General features: G+C 40.9%; 2 protein-coding genes across 6 annotated transcripts in view; one reads left to right on the top strand and one right to left on the bottom strand.

Moving 5' to 3' along the window:
- The window catches only part of LOC128301358 (peroxisomal targeting signal 2 receptor), an 85,496-nt gene that overhangs the window by 29,272 nt on the left and 41,231 nt on the right, over nt 1–14,993 (top strand). The gene's annotated exons all lie outside the window — the stretch shown is intronic.
- LOC128301356 (PDZ and LIM domain protein 3) overlaps nt 1–14,993 on the bottom strand; it is a 31,079-nt gene that overhangs the window by 14,087 nt on the left and 1,999 nt on the right. For 4 of the 5 annotated variants that reach the window (XM_053037796.1, XM_053037794.1, XM_053037791.1 and 1 more), the window contains exons 1-3: nt 9,046–9,752; nt 1,790–2,115; nt 1,523–1,709 (exon numbers count right to left, since the gene is read on the bottom strand). In XM_053037796.1, the coding sequence (XP_052893756.1) occupies nt 1,523–1,709; nt 1,790–2,115; nt 9,046–9,162 (630 nt within the window). In that variant the 5' untranslated portion in view covers nt 9,163–9,752. Of the gene's footprint in view, nt 1–1,522; nt 1,710–1,789; nt 2,116–9,045; nt 9,753–14,993 lie in introns of those variants that run through there. The other variant, XM_053037793.1, reaches the window with a different exon arrangement.

The raw sequence follows: 14,993 nt of genomic DNA on the forward strand, positions 1-14,993 counted from the left end.
CGCCTGTAGTGGAAAATGGTGGGTGGGTTGATATTAAGATGGATTCTCGAGCACCAACTTCGGCACACAGCGTACGGAGGCTGCCGGTGCAAAGTTTCCTTACGGCGGTGGGAGCTTGGGGTGGTGCGTTGGTGGAGTAAAAGTAATTTAAAATTTTCCAAAAGATTCGCGATCCACCCATCCCACCCACGGTCGTGCCGGTTTGTAGTGGTGAGGTTGGATGGTCGTCGTTGTTGTGTGCGAAGGCAAGAAGTCGATAGTAGGTGGAGCTTTGTTACATGCAATGGAAGGAAGGTTTCTTCCAGCGATCGATCGATAGTGCTTCTGGAGTGTAACTCGAATGAAATAGATGAGTTTTTGTTTTGTTAGCATAACAAACATTCAGTTCCAGTTTCTAAACCATAGATTGTTTATTGATTGTTTTGATCGAAGATTTTTAAGGAACAAACAATTATCATTAATAACAATATATTAACGCTTCCTTAAGAAAGCATATTGTATGATGTATTATGTGAATGCTCGTCGCAACTGTTTCATTTAATGTTGAAAGGTGTATAACTGTTGGTTAAATGCTTGAAATAATCATTTGAATTTATTTTTGAGAAAACCGTAACTGATGTTGCTTCTTTCACGCAAGTTAAAAGTTTCCAAAGTGCTTAATTTTGCGCTAATTTTTTAAAAGATTAAGTTTTAATTCTAGCATCAATCAAACATCCAAATTCCAACATTAACATGATATACTACAACGGATTTTATTTTCATAAATCATAGTCATCATAATCATAGGAGAAATCATAATTGTAATGAAGAGGATTCCACAAAGTATGACATGATAAGATATTTACTTAAGTAATAAATTTAAGCGTGAAATGTATTTTTTTACATAAAAAACTGGCAAGCTAATGTTTGAAGTCATAACCCAATAAGTATACCCATTTCAATATTGAACGATACAGATTCAATATTGGTTGGATACGTCATGACATTTACTCCTCGCCATTGATGATATTGCAAAAAAAGCTAGATTAAGATGCCACTTTATGTGTTGTAATAACTAATGAAAAATAATTCAAGTTAAGCATATAACTATAACAATTTACATGGGATTATTTGACTAGAAAACGTACACGTATCGTACGAGTACTGATTGTTAAATTATGTAAATCAGTCCACACAATCAATTTTAATTCGCTCCAGTTATTAATACTTTTCAATTTATATAATTCGTGTTTTAAACTCTCAAATGATTAAATAACTTTGAATAGAAATAGTTCTGTAATCAAACCAAACTATCTACATGGATATCTTTCTCCAGAAAGATTTTTTTTGATAAATCATGCATCAGTTAATAATGACTTTTCAAACTGATTATGATTAGTGTAATAAAAAACTATGTCCGCTGTATACGGTTTAACAACCACTAACAGTACTATTTGTAGTGGTAAAAAAGCAACCCAAAAAATGGAATTGTTGTTTCGAAAGCATGGGCAATAGGATGAATGTACGCCCATGAGTGACTTACCTGATTAGTGATCGCTTCGTTGGCATCGTTCAGACTGGTCGGTGCCGGTGGTGGGTACGGCTGCTTGGGCAGATGGTACGCTCCAGTTTCGTCCACGCCGGGAAACACGGTGTGCGGCAACGTTTCAACCGGACGCTCCAGTGCGGCCGCATACGACTGCGGTCCATGTGGCAAAGACGTCGCAATGCTAGCCCGGGAAGCAAAGTACAGGTAGCGATTAGTTTGGTGGAAATTCAACCGTGGGTTCATTTCGCCCCATTAGCTTACCTCGGCAAGAGCTGTGATGGATCCGGTGGTGGGAAATTCTGATGTAGCTGCGGCTTGGCCGGCTGTACCGGTTCCGCGTACGGTTGGTACGGTTGCACAAAGCTGGCGGGCGTCAACGGTGCGACCGGATTGCCATTGATCGGATGGGCGCTCTGGTGCAGTGCTACCTTGTCATCGCGGCGCACGGTCACCTTGATCTGGTTGCCGGCATTACGGAACAGGTTCTGCGCGTCAATGTGCGTGAGGTCCCGCGCATCGTACTGGTCGATTTTGGTAATCACATCACCACGGAGCAGCTCCGGCTGAGCTGGAGTGTTGACCTGTACCTGAGGAGGGAGGAAAGGAGGTAAGGTAATGAAAAGGGGTCAGTTTCTTGGTGTCCTTTGACGGTACGCCTGAAAAGACGTCCCGAAGACGTAGTCCTTTTTTTCCCACCGAAACCGGACATCGGACGACAAAACCGGCTCATCCGAGGAGTTTTCGATCGGTCAGCGGAAATGTGACCGACCGATAAGATTATTTTAATTTGGGCAATGGGCCATCGTCGCTTCCTTTGGGTAAACAGGATTCGATAACAGGATTTTATGAATTGACCCATCCCCTGTTGATTGAAGGCAAAACACATGGAGGGGAACGTCGTTGCTTTTGGTGATGTGAAATAATGTAGTTTTCCAGATAATCGTGAGAATGTTTTCCAGTTCTTTTTGGGTGGGTTTCCGAACAGGGCCCATCACTTGATTCAAAGGAAACTTTAACAAAAAAAGTTAACTATGTTGAATATTGATAAAATACTATATAATAAATGTTATTTGCATGAATTCCGTGAGTAGATAAATATTACCTTACTACATTTGAAAATTAATGTATTAACAATTATTTGAAAATTGTTGAAAAAAGTTCTTTGTCAAGAAGCAATAAAAAATTGAGTATAATGATGAAGAATTCAGACTTGTATTGCTAAAGATGAGTAACTAGGATTTCTCCTCAGATCGCGAATAAATTATTAAAGAAGGTGCCTTCAATCAATAATATTTATAATTTTAAGGGATTTTAAAGGTTTTAAAGACATGTTTTATCTCATTCTAGAGATAAATGAAGAATTACCAAATTTTCCAAAAATGTAGTAGAAATAGATTCAATATTCGATCCTAAAAAAGTAGCTACCCGCGCTATGCTATGTGCATAGGTATATTGTTCACCCAGTTCAAGTAACTTAATATTAATAGACGTGGTAGAGATCGTTATTCAGACGTGATTCTTCTCCTTGGTAAAATAAATTTCAAGATAGAAATGGCATCAGCTAATATGACACAAAAAGTTATAAAAGCCAGTCAGACGAAGAATAAACGATCTATTTGCGCTATGTTTAGTTCAAAGACCGTTAAGTCCTGGTGGCAACAAATAGTTTTAAAATCAGTACAGATGTATAAAGTGTGTAAAATGAAATACTTTTATTAATTAAAAACTCAGATCAAACATTGGAATTAAGGGTAATTCATAAATACTAAACCTTATGTCGTGTCTTTTCCAACTTCTCTCAGAATTTCTTGATGAAAATGCTTGCCCAAAATTGATGAAATATTTTCCATTATCAACGGACGAAAGATGCCACTTTTCATTAAATCATATTTTAATTATGCTCGTTTATGCATCGTTTTTAACCCAGGAACATTCTAAACATCATTTTTCATTACCAGCATTACATTTATTACTCTTTAGTTTAATATCCATCCATGTCAGTCTCTGTTCCATTGCTTTCACCGGTTGGGATTTACCTTCGTCAACGATATAAACAGCCTTTACGATCTGTATCCTTCTGTGGCGCACCGATAACAGATAATGTTCTAAGAATTTACCGACTTCGGTACGTTTGAAAGACATCCGACAGAGAGGAGCGATTCAAAAAAAGGGGAAGGGAGATTTTTGCTTTTCCAAAACTATATTGAACGGGATAAAAGTTTTCGTACGCGTCGGCAAACCTCCGCTGCCAGATACGCAGCACCCCTTGTTGACATCCCGAAACCCAACCCCGGGCCGCATTCGGGAGCTTGGGTTGGTTCACCCCTGTTTCGTGCGGGACGATCGGGACCGGCCCACTGGTGGAGGGAACAGTTCGCTTTGTAAACATGTTACGTACGCCACCGAATGACTCTACTGTAATGCTAATGAATGCCGGTCCAAAAATCCATGCCTCTGAGCATAAAAGCCAACCCCCTCTGCGCGGTAGTGGCTGGCCAGGAAAAATTGGGTGTGGCTCCGACTACCCTGTCCCAACCACGACTATCCCATCCAGTTTCATGAAAGGATGTGGCATCTTGAAGGAAAAATCTCAGCATCTTTGGAGTTTCGTTCGCCCGGCCCGACGTGCAACATTGGTTCCGTTTAATGGATTACATTGGACAAAATTAGCCCTGGCCGTGTCTGGTTCCGAATGTGGAAGGACATAAAAAGGTCCCAAGGATTTTCCTTGTCTCCGTGGCTTCCTTTTCGTAATGAGATGTGAAAGCAGTGTTTGCATTTGTGTGCGCAAAAATGGCAAAACTTTTCCAAAGCACATCGCACAGTACTTTACCTTTGCTGGGTAAATATTTAAACAACTTCACAAACGACGTCGGGGTCGGTGGAAATGTGGAAATTCAATGTCTGCGGCTCTTCCGTGCGGAGGGAGGTTTCATCAATATTGCGAACACTCACACCAACGGGAGAATCGTTCGAATTGAAAGCATGACCTGTCTGCCCTATGCTTCCCATTTTGCAATCTCTTCGAACCAAACCTGAACACCAAAGAAAAGCGATAAGAGGATCTGTGATTGAATGAAAAAGGATTCTGCTTGTTGCAAGCATACACATTTTACATGCCTCTGCCCAAAAGCCGAAATCCTTTTCCCACACACCGGTAAACCTGTCTGTCCGGTCCCTTTCCCTTGTCTTCTCTACCGTGTGTAGTCTGCCTTGCTTAGATTAAAATAATAAATTATCTAGAAATTTAATATAAATGAAAATCTAATTAAGATTTTCGCATTAATTAAAAATGGCTACCCTTACCCCCGGAGACGCAGTACGGGTTTGCGTGCGTACCTGGGAGGGTGGCCAAGGGGTAAGGGTTTTGTATCACCGTAAAAGAAAATTGGCAACGACAAAGTTTTTCCCCGTACCGATAAAAGACAAGAAAGAAAGAAGTCGTCCTTTTCTTTTGCAATCCGTTCGGGGCTGGTGAGAAACAGAGCGATGAAGGAGTCTTCCCAAGCGTGGGGGTTGGGTTTGTAATTTTCTTTTCCAAAACTCTTATCTTTTTTCTGCAGTGACAAAAGGCAACGAGTTCTGGGTGTGTGTGTGTGTGCGCTTACGTTTGAACCTTCGCTCCAGTACTTGGCGTGGCGAGTTAAGCATTTATATGAGGGTGGTAGAATACTTTGAACATAAATTATAATACAAATGGCAATGCATACTGCCATCCGGCGCAAACGTGCTGGAGCAGTTTGGCCGGTTGTGGGGCCGAAAGAAACGAACGGGTTGGCTCGGTGTTGGGAAGAAGGGTAAGTTTTCTTAAAGCAGCAGGAGTTTTCGGATGGCTGATATGGCCCGAAAAAGCGTGCGGGGTTCACATACAAGTTCACTTTCTGCACATCGAAATAAAACGTAAAAAGGATTTCTGGTTGGAAGGATAAAGTTTTCCTTATGCATAAATTAGCACCGAGCAGGAAATTAGATAAGGGAATTGTGAGTGAGTAGAATGTGAGTGCGTATGGTGTGTGTGTGTATGTGTGTTTGTGTATGGTGACAGTTTTTTACGGCAAGGCGATCGTAAGGAATCTTAATTTGAGTTCTTCGCTTGCTAGTGCTTTTGGTAACATCTGATTGGTTTGAAATATGCTGGATTGTCAAAATTTTGATATAAAGCAATAGTTTTAATGAGAAAAAACTCGCCATGGGTATTATGTTTTATTAACAAAACGAGAGTATATGAGAATTTAATTTTAAAATATGGAAGATTTTGACATTTTGACAGAAAATTTCCAAGCCTTAGTAGACATATGATTCCTTAATTGGAGTGGTTTCATGAGAATGTTACATTGCTCAGGTATATTAATAGTAATTGTCCTTTCAGGTTGTTCATAATTATCATAGTTATTGTAATTTATCCTTTCCATTTTGCTATTTTTACTATTTATTTGATTGTTTTTCATTTTTCTGGTAACCTGGTTGTTGTTAGTATGATAAATAACTTGAATCGCGTTGTATTATTTTGTTAATGTTGTTGTTTATGATAATTAACTCATGTTGATATTATTAACATCTGGTTCGTTTATTTAACTTTTGTTTCGTCAGTTTACACTCTATGAATTATTCAAATGTAGGAAAATTGTTCTTTTCAGCGTGTCACTAGATTTTGTCAATAGGCAACATATTGTTCTCAAGTAATTTGCACTTTTCTTGTTCCTCCAAAAATAATTTTTAGTTACTTAAGCTATCCCTCAGCACACGAAGCATGATAACCGTCATAATTGAAAGCAGCGCTATTTTAAAAGCAAAACTTCCAACCCTCTGATATGTTTGATGTTTCAAAAAGAATGTTTTATCATGTCTGGTTTTCTTTAACAACCTTCACAGCCAAACAACAAGCGCACCGATCCGATCTTCGTTGCTGTCAATTTTAATTGGCTAACCTAGTTATTAGTGAGGCGATAAAATTTAAACAGATTGTGACGGCGTTGGCATGTTGTCGTGAGGCATCGCTGAAGCTTCAAGGATTTAACGACGAAGTAACGCAGCATTTTTACGTCATTTTCGAGCATATTTCGGCACGTAACGCGACATTGCCGTTTCTATGCAAACGGACTGTAAGTGTGAAGGTTAATCCACTCGATCCGCGACATAGACCGTTCGCAGCATTCGGCTCCACACGAATGCGCCGACGGGTGGAATTATTTACATTTAATTTTGCCAACGAAATAAATAGCACAAAAACTGTATCTCCCATTTACACGGCGAACGATGTGCAATAAATAACCATTTCTGTTCAGCTCGTTAGAAGTGGGGCGAAAAAAAAAAAATAAACCGTCAAATTAAAAGAAGTAGCTACAATTTGTTTCATATTGACGCACCATTTGTCGTTCGCGATGGGCGCGGGTTAGCGTTCGAACAGGGTCGAACGAACCAATACGCGAAACAACCGCGTGCGCATTTGCTGAGTCTGCCTGGTTGTTGATGGTTCAGTGAACGGGTACGAAACTTTGTTGGTGTGGTTTATTTATCTGTTGCTTTCATGGCACGAGATGCACGTCACCGATGCTCGGAAGTAGGTGCTCGGAAGTGATGCACGCCGATGCGTGGTACGCTGCCGGGTCGTTGCGAGCGATAGAGAAATCTTAAACGTGTGCCAAGAATGTGGTCCGCTTCGCTATGCGTCACGGCCGTATCCTCGCTCTCGTGTCGGCGGAAGTGAACCATCTTCAGGTGTCAGCGCGATGGAATGGGGTACAATGGGAGGGATCGAGGAGAAGTTTCAGAAATGAAAACAAACTTGTGAACGATTTGAGGAGCTAGATTTTTGTGGCGTTGGGTGAATCTGATTCAAACACTTGAATGCTGAATGAATCTTTGAACTGAAGGGATGTCTTTGAATTTGTATCCCGAAGATGCATGAATCTTCAAAGATTCTTATCAAGGACCAGCGCCGCTATCAACCACACCACGTACCCAACCTTAGGAATTAAAAAAGAATTTTAGTTATCGAAGAAGTTAGGTTATAAACTTCAATAGGTGTTTAGTAAGAATATTTCAGATCTATAGACCCTAGCATTCGTATGCTCGGTTTATTTCTTCTCAAAGGAAAGATACTCTTTGCAAAATTGTGAACCTTGCAGGATTCATTGTTAAGAATTTTTGAATCTTTGAGGATTTATCTTTATCACTGAACATTGATGAATCTTTTGGGAGTTGTCTCATGATTTCCCATCATTGAAGATTCAAAAGAATGCTTTCCTTGTAAGGTCTATCATTTATTTCCATTAAAGGAGTTGATTTTTAGATAGTTTTGACATTAATCCCTAGAACAGTAGAGTGTCCAGCTGCACTCAAGTTTTATACAAGAATCCTTGAGCCTACAAGAGCATTGGTATTAGAGCTTACACTTAATCTGCAGGGTTACTTCTCCCCAATTATGATCATTACTACTATTAATTACTAGTTATCGAATGCTCAACATGAATTTTCAACTTAACATAAAAACGATGGAAGCCTTTTTATGATTAAGACGTGCAGAAACCGCGGACACATATCGTACGCAAACGATTCGAATGTTTTGAGAGTATTTAAACAAATAAATTACAATGAACCAGAGTGTAGTACAGCTATCAATCACAGCGTTCTGCACTGTATCACACGCACCATGCCTGTAAACTCAAAACATTTCCCTCAAACGGACGACCAACCGCAACAATGTAGCGTTGCAAAAGTAAATAACAATGCAATTCTTTTTCGTTTCCCTTTTTGGGAGCAACCGATGGATTATCCTTTTCTTGTTACGGAATCGAACAAACAAGCCGCCAGCGTATGCAATAAAATACAATATTTATCCACATGCGCTCAGCTGACCGTTCATAATAACATGTCTACCGAAACAGAGCCATTATTCCCCGTGCGCTTTTGGGGATGGGATCTATCGCTTGCCTTATTGCGCTGTAATACGGAGCTTGTGCGGTAGCAAAACCGTTGCAAGCCAGCCGAGAGATTTGCATCCATTGCAAACCGTTGCAACCCGTCGCTATTAATCACTGCACAACTGTGATGCAACAACATGCACGTCCGTCGATACGTCGTGGACGATTTTTGCCCCACCGGTGACAAGCAGTTCGCTTGGGTACACACTGCACATTGGTAGTAAAATTTTATTGGCAACCATCAACCATTCCAACAAGCGCAGAATGTCACCGCCAACGGTCCCGGTTGGTCGGAAGAAAGCTGCTGAAACAAACAAAGCATATCGAGCGGACGATTGTTTTGACACCGTGCGCCTCCATGCTTCGGGTGGACACTGTTTCACACGCGACAAAATAAGCATAATGAATGGGGATCGGTGGCATCCGTATGTCTCTTCTGTATGTTTTGCATTCCTTTCTTTTCGCGCTCATAAACTGTCCCCGTCCGTGCCGTGAGGTTTCTTTTGCGCAGTAGGCATTGTTTTCCCGTTAAAAGCTTTCCTTTTATTTTTGACACAATCGGTCATAACCTTTCACCGAGATTGTGATGCTTACCCGTGTGATGATAAGTGGTGCGTTCAGATCGGTACCACCGACGAGCCGAATGCCCCACGGGACCTGCGGCGATGGACGCCTGAGCGTGACCATAAAGTCGTGCGGTTTCGGACTCATCGTGACAGCGGACTGTGATCACTGAAGGGTTGTCTAGAAGCCCGTTCGCTTACTGTTCCGGGTACACTTTTCGTTTCGTTTGAGGGAAAAGGTTGTTTCCCACTTTATATTGTTATATTCTCACCAGAACTGCCAGCAAATTTCCACCACAAAAATCACACGATCACGGTACACGGTTGGTATTTAGCGGCCGAGTGTATGTGTGAGTGTGTGGGTAGGGAAATGTCGAGAAAATCCACGTAACTGTAAAAATATCGTACCCTACCCGAGCTGGGCAAACACTCAATCGCTGGTAGACAATTTAACCGTTTGCTTATTATATCACACCAAAATCAACGGGGAAAATGGAGACACTTTGTTGAACGATTTCCATTAAATGTATGTTTTTCTTTTTGGAAAATCCGTTCCTTTTCCCCAACACTAACCCTTAGAAGGATGGTGGGTTTTTTTTACAGTGCAATTTGTGTTTCCCTTATTTCGTGTTTGCACCTCGCAGTTTTCACTAATGCACACGCGCATACACACAAACGCGCACGATCGCTCGAAGAGTTTTGTTTCCGCGCTGACCGTTTCGAACGGTGTCGCTCGCTTGTCGCTGTTTGCTGGTTGCACTTTTGCTAGTACCCGGGCGGCAGCCCAGCTTGCTCGGGACCGTTTTTCGTGACTTGTCTTTTCGTGTCACTTTTCCCTTCCCTCGCCCCCTCGTTTCGTCCCTGTGAGTTGTCTTTTTTTGTTGTTTGGTGCTGCGGACCCGGCACTCACTGTGGCCGAAAACCGGACGGACGGAAAAATCAAATATTTATTTTAATCGCCAACACAAACTGGTCACTCGCCTGGTCCTCGAGCGTCGGTTGACCAATTTTTCCTTGTCCGTTCGGACATCGGATGGGTTCGTGATCGTGCTCGGACGCGTCCACTGATCGTGTCACTCATTTTCACAACCCGCCCTGCTGAGTGACGCCCGATCGTGTCGCGCGAGTGTGTTGCACTCAGTTTGAGGAACGGAAAAAAACAGATCATCCCCTGCTGCGAGGGTGAACGATGCATCGAGATCGGGTTTTTTTTTTGCTTCTTTAGTAATTTTGCTTTCTTGTTTCTTTACCCTGCAAAGTGAATCATGATGGAGTATGTGGTTGAGTGTTTGAGAGGAAAAAAATAGAAAACCAATCATTCAATTTATAATGGTACATTGGTTTGTTTTCTCAGCCTGTTCGTGGGAATCAAAGCGTCGGGGAACGATTCATGTTTGAGGATGGTTTTGTTTTTTTGACCTCTATTAACCGTGCACTTCAAACGGTGCGGTATTACTCATTCCTGCAGGAAGTACACTGCGCATGGTGAGTAATTCAAAAAGTATAGCAACTTTATAGCATACTGTATGGCACACGGATCAGTCGATTACACATAGACTGATGCATCGTTTTTACTTCGTGCGCATTGTTTACTTTGTGCAGTTAGACACATGAATCACACACGGCTCGAACTAAAGTAGACATTGGTTTAGGACAGTGGTCAGCAAATTTCACAGTACTAAGAGCCACATATCAGTGCTTTAAAAGAGCCAAAAGTCAAGAGTTTAAAAGAGTGGAGTTACAGCAGTTGCATTTTAAAATATTAAACAACATTAAATAATTTATTCAAAATAAGAAATAATATGCTATTTTATTGTAAAATGTCTTCTTCAATAGTTGATTAACATATTTACAATATTATTAAATTAAGGTTCATAAATATAGCATGAATAGAACATCTTTTACCGCCAGTAATATTTTAATAATTTACGTCAAGATTTATCAGGATTTTTAAAAAAACTATAACCAATATTTATACATGCAGCATGTGTTTAACTGTTTTAAAAACTAACACATTCTCAATAAACAAATAGATTACATAGTGCCTTAAAAAGAATTGGTCGACCAGAACTGAAAGTAGATGGCAAAGTAAATGATTTACGTAACCGGGAAACTATCGAATAGTTCGAGTAATTTTGTCGAATAGGTCTATACATTTTATGGTATGTTAGTTAAACTTATATTGTAGCACAATCTTTAGCAGATTAAAAACCAGTCCTTACGGAAAACAACTAATAAAAGCAGATAGACTAAGCTGGTGATTCAAAATTGTTGTTCAAACTCAGCTACAATATTTCGAGTAATTCAAAGTTATAGGGCCCCAAAACAGTGCCAAAATATCACACTATGCCGACCACTGGTGCAGCACACACAAATTACCAAAGCAACAGTGTTGCAATACGTTTACAGCAATGCGCAACTGTTGTTAGCATGACCGATTTGTTTACTGGTTCTAGATTTGACTACACTGTGCATGTATCTGGATTGAATATAATGACGAAAGATGTTTGGTTTTATTGTTTATTGTGGTTTTCTCTTAGAGTGGACATGTAACATACGAATTATCTCTCTTTTTTAATCATACCTTAAGAACGGATAGGTTGTATTTTAAATTTAGCTGTCGCTTCTATCACGTGGTGAACCTCAATCCAAACATATTTAGCATGCAATCCGCTACATATGCACACGTCTGCTAGACTGGACATCATGCTGCAGCTTCAGGACACCTGTTGCCCTGTAGCGGGGGTTCTTGATAGTTTCTAAAAATATTTCATCATACATAATCGGGCCAAGCGACGACCACTAGAGTCAGGGACTACTGCCGACGGTATGGCAGCGCAACTCATCCCAGCGTATCTTCGAATCATCGAAGACGGATAAACCGGTAACCTTCTAACGTTGCGATCGATTGGGAAACTCCATCACTTCACACCCGGGGTTTTCTTCATCCTACCCAATTGATGATTTTGAAATTCATAATCGTCGCACACAAATGGACTCATAATCGTTATGTTGACCGGGTGAAAAAAAAAACGACACAGCAAAAGAACAAATCGGAACATGGTTCGTGATTGATGGATGAAGAAGTGTTTCGATTGCAGCATTTGAGCAATTCGCTTTCCCTCGGTGTCATATAGCAAATCATTCCTGAAGCCGCATTTTTTTTGTAGACAGAAATAAAATCTCTGCTACGACCGTGCAGAACATCGGAGGTTCATACACTTGAGCGCGATGGTGACCCGTCCGCGTGCTATGGAATCGTTCAGTAACCGCTTAATGGGGATTTTTGTTTGCTCCTAGGTTTACGAGTTCGAAGTGGACATTTCGAGCAGCGAGAATAAAACTTAATCCGGCTCGAAGGGGAAGCTGTTACTGTTTGGGTACGTTTCACAACAAAAGTTTGGCTCATAAAAAGACAACAATTGTCTGGCATCTGTTGTGGTGGGGTGGATTAATGTGTGAAATTTATTCTTTTGGACTTCGTGTTTCATCGAACTTTCGAATCACAGATTGCCTGTTTATAAAGTTTTTTTTAAACAGATTTATATTACTAATATGCGGAATAACTTTTAAGCTATAACAGCAATAATAAATGCATATATAATGAAAACAATTGTTTCCCTTTTACATAGCCCTCACCTTTTTGATACTACAAACGCACACACACACGAGCAAGGCTGCGCGCACCCACACAGCCAAAGCGAAACTTCGGTCCCACATAGCAGCCATCGCTTGTTGTACTAAAAACACTGCGACACACTGTCGCGAAAAAGATGGCTTCCGGCGAAGCTGCGCGTTACGCAACGCGGTGGAAAATGATTTTTCCATGCCATGCGCCCACCACCCCAGCCAGGTTCTTCAACGTGAACACCGCGTACAACTTCGCAAGGGGGAGTTTGAAACCTTTCCGCCAGCAAGCGAACGGTTGATTGGCTTCATCACACCCGTTCAACCATCTTGCTTTTCTGCGTAGGCATCGCTACCAATACACGGAAAACGCGCGTTGTTTGTATTGTGTATCCTTTTATTGGAGCAGAAAGGATGTAATATTTAGCGTTGGGTGGGTTGTTTAAAGACTGCGAAATTTTACATAAAATACTACATTTAAAAAATGTTAATTTGGTTAATGGTTTAAATGTTAAATTTGGAGTACTTTTTAAGCACGAAAAGGTATAACTGTTAGCAGTCTCATGGCTGCCTTTATTCCCTCTGAAGCTTGTTGATTTGCTCCATCAAGTCAAACTTTTAAATAGTCTTCTATTTTAATATTATTCCCAACCGTTTTTTATATTGTTTATAATTATGTTTGCTTAGTTTTTAAAATATAAAAAAAAAATAATTAGAAAATCTACTAACATTTTCTTTTCCCACAATTATTAGATTTGCTTGACTATCTTCTTCGAACCTATCTGGACAAACAGTCGGAAATTCCTCATAAGTGCATGACGATGAGATCATGGTTCCATAACCTCAAATCGTAGTTAAATGATCGTTTCCGCCCACATCCGATTGCATCAGTTATTAGACCTTAACTTGCGATTCCATCATTTCGTTACCTTTTCACCTATCCGTCTGCCAGGCTGTACACAAACACACATGGTTCCTTTCCTGCCGGATATCAGACAGTAATTATCCATCACCTCACCCCAAAAAGGTGTCGACAGGAGGAAATTCATGCTTTGGCTATTGAAACGTTCCAAACAACCGTTCAACAACTGCACCGCATCACAACGTCTGGGATGTGTTCGAATTGGATTGATACCGGCCCCAACTGCTGCGGTGACCATTGGCGAGCAGGGTCTACACCAGACACATTCAGTCTGTGCACCATTTCGGCAGACGACTAGCAAATGAAGTGTTGTGACTCGCACCCGGTGCAGTGTCGGTGCGGATCGATGGCTTTAAAGAGCACACATGCGACGGGTGTCGGCAAACAATTCGCGCAGAGAATGCGCCCCACAGCGGGGTGCTGACGACTAAATATAGGTCAGTTCAAGTGGTTCACTGTAGCACGAGTCGTCCAGCTTGCGGACGAACAGATGACTGAACCTACGTCCCACGACTGATGGACGTATTCAAACGTCCCGAAGTGCTTGTACGGGATTTTATTTCTCATTTAAACGTTGAATGGTTTCGCAACTTGCTCGTTTAATGCAGGAATGTAAATTGATTCACGTATCCCTCGTGGAGGATGCGGTTTGGAATCGGTCCAAACCTGTACGAGCGTAATTCCGATAAACGCGAACTTGTGCACTGTTACGCGAACGAACGTTTCCCCGTAATCGAATCAATCGTACTAAACTTTTCCACAGTTGGACGAGCTCCTTCGGGAAACATTGCAGCGGCGCCAAGATGGTGGTAGAATTTTAAAAATCTTCTTACGCCAATAGTTTTAAACAACCGGCAGTGGGAAAGTGGTCCGGCGTGCTTTCTCAAGTTGGTGGCGCCTTAAGACACTCTGGAAGATTCCGGTTTCGAGCAACCAAAAGGACGATTTTCGGACAGGTCAATCCTGGTTGACCTGTGGAATGTATTGTACGGGACGGGTGTACAGTATTGGGACATATTCGTTCAGCGTCCAGGGTGATGGAAGCGAATTTGGGCATTACCTGTTAGTTTAGTTTATTAGACTTGTACTACTTGTTTTGGTGGGAATTTTTTAAATGTCGGAAATGTTGAGTATGAAAATAGATGAAAACTAGTTTCGGTGGTGTTTTATCGAGCTGTATGATGCAGTATAGAAGTTTCTTTTTATATATTATACATTATTAAAAATGAACTAACAAAGAATAATACTTAAAAAGATTTTACGTGAAACACCATGCAGAAGTTTGTTTTAAAACTTTAATTTTTTTTTGTTATGAACCATTTACATTTCTTCACAGTGTTGATTGATTCTTGAGGTAACATCAGAAACGGCACGCGTCTTGAATTATCTCAAAATTAGGGTGCCCAAGACAAGAAAGGGCAAACAAACGC

The sequence above is a fragment of the Anopheles moucheti genome, chromosome 3, assembly GCF_943734755.1.
Source record: "Anopheles moucheti chromosome 3, idAnoMoucSN_F20_07, whole genome shotgun sequence".
Lineage (NCBI taxonomy): Eukaryota > Metazoa > Arthropoda > Insecta > Diptera > Culicidae > Anopheles > Anopheles moucheti.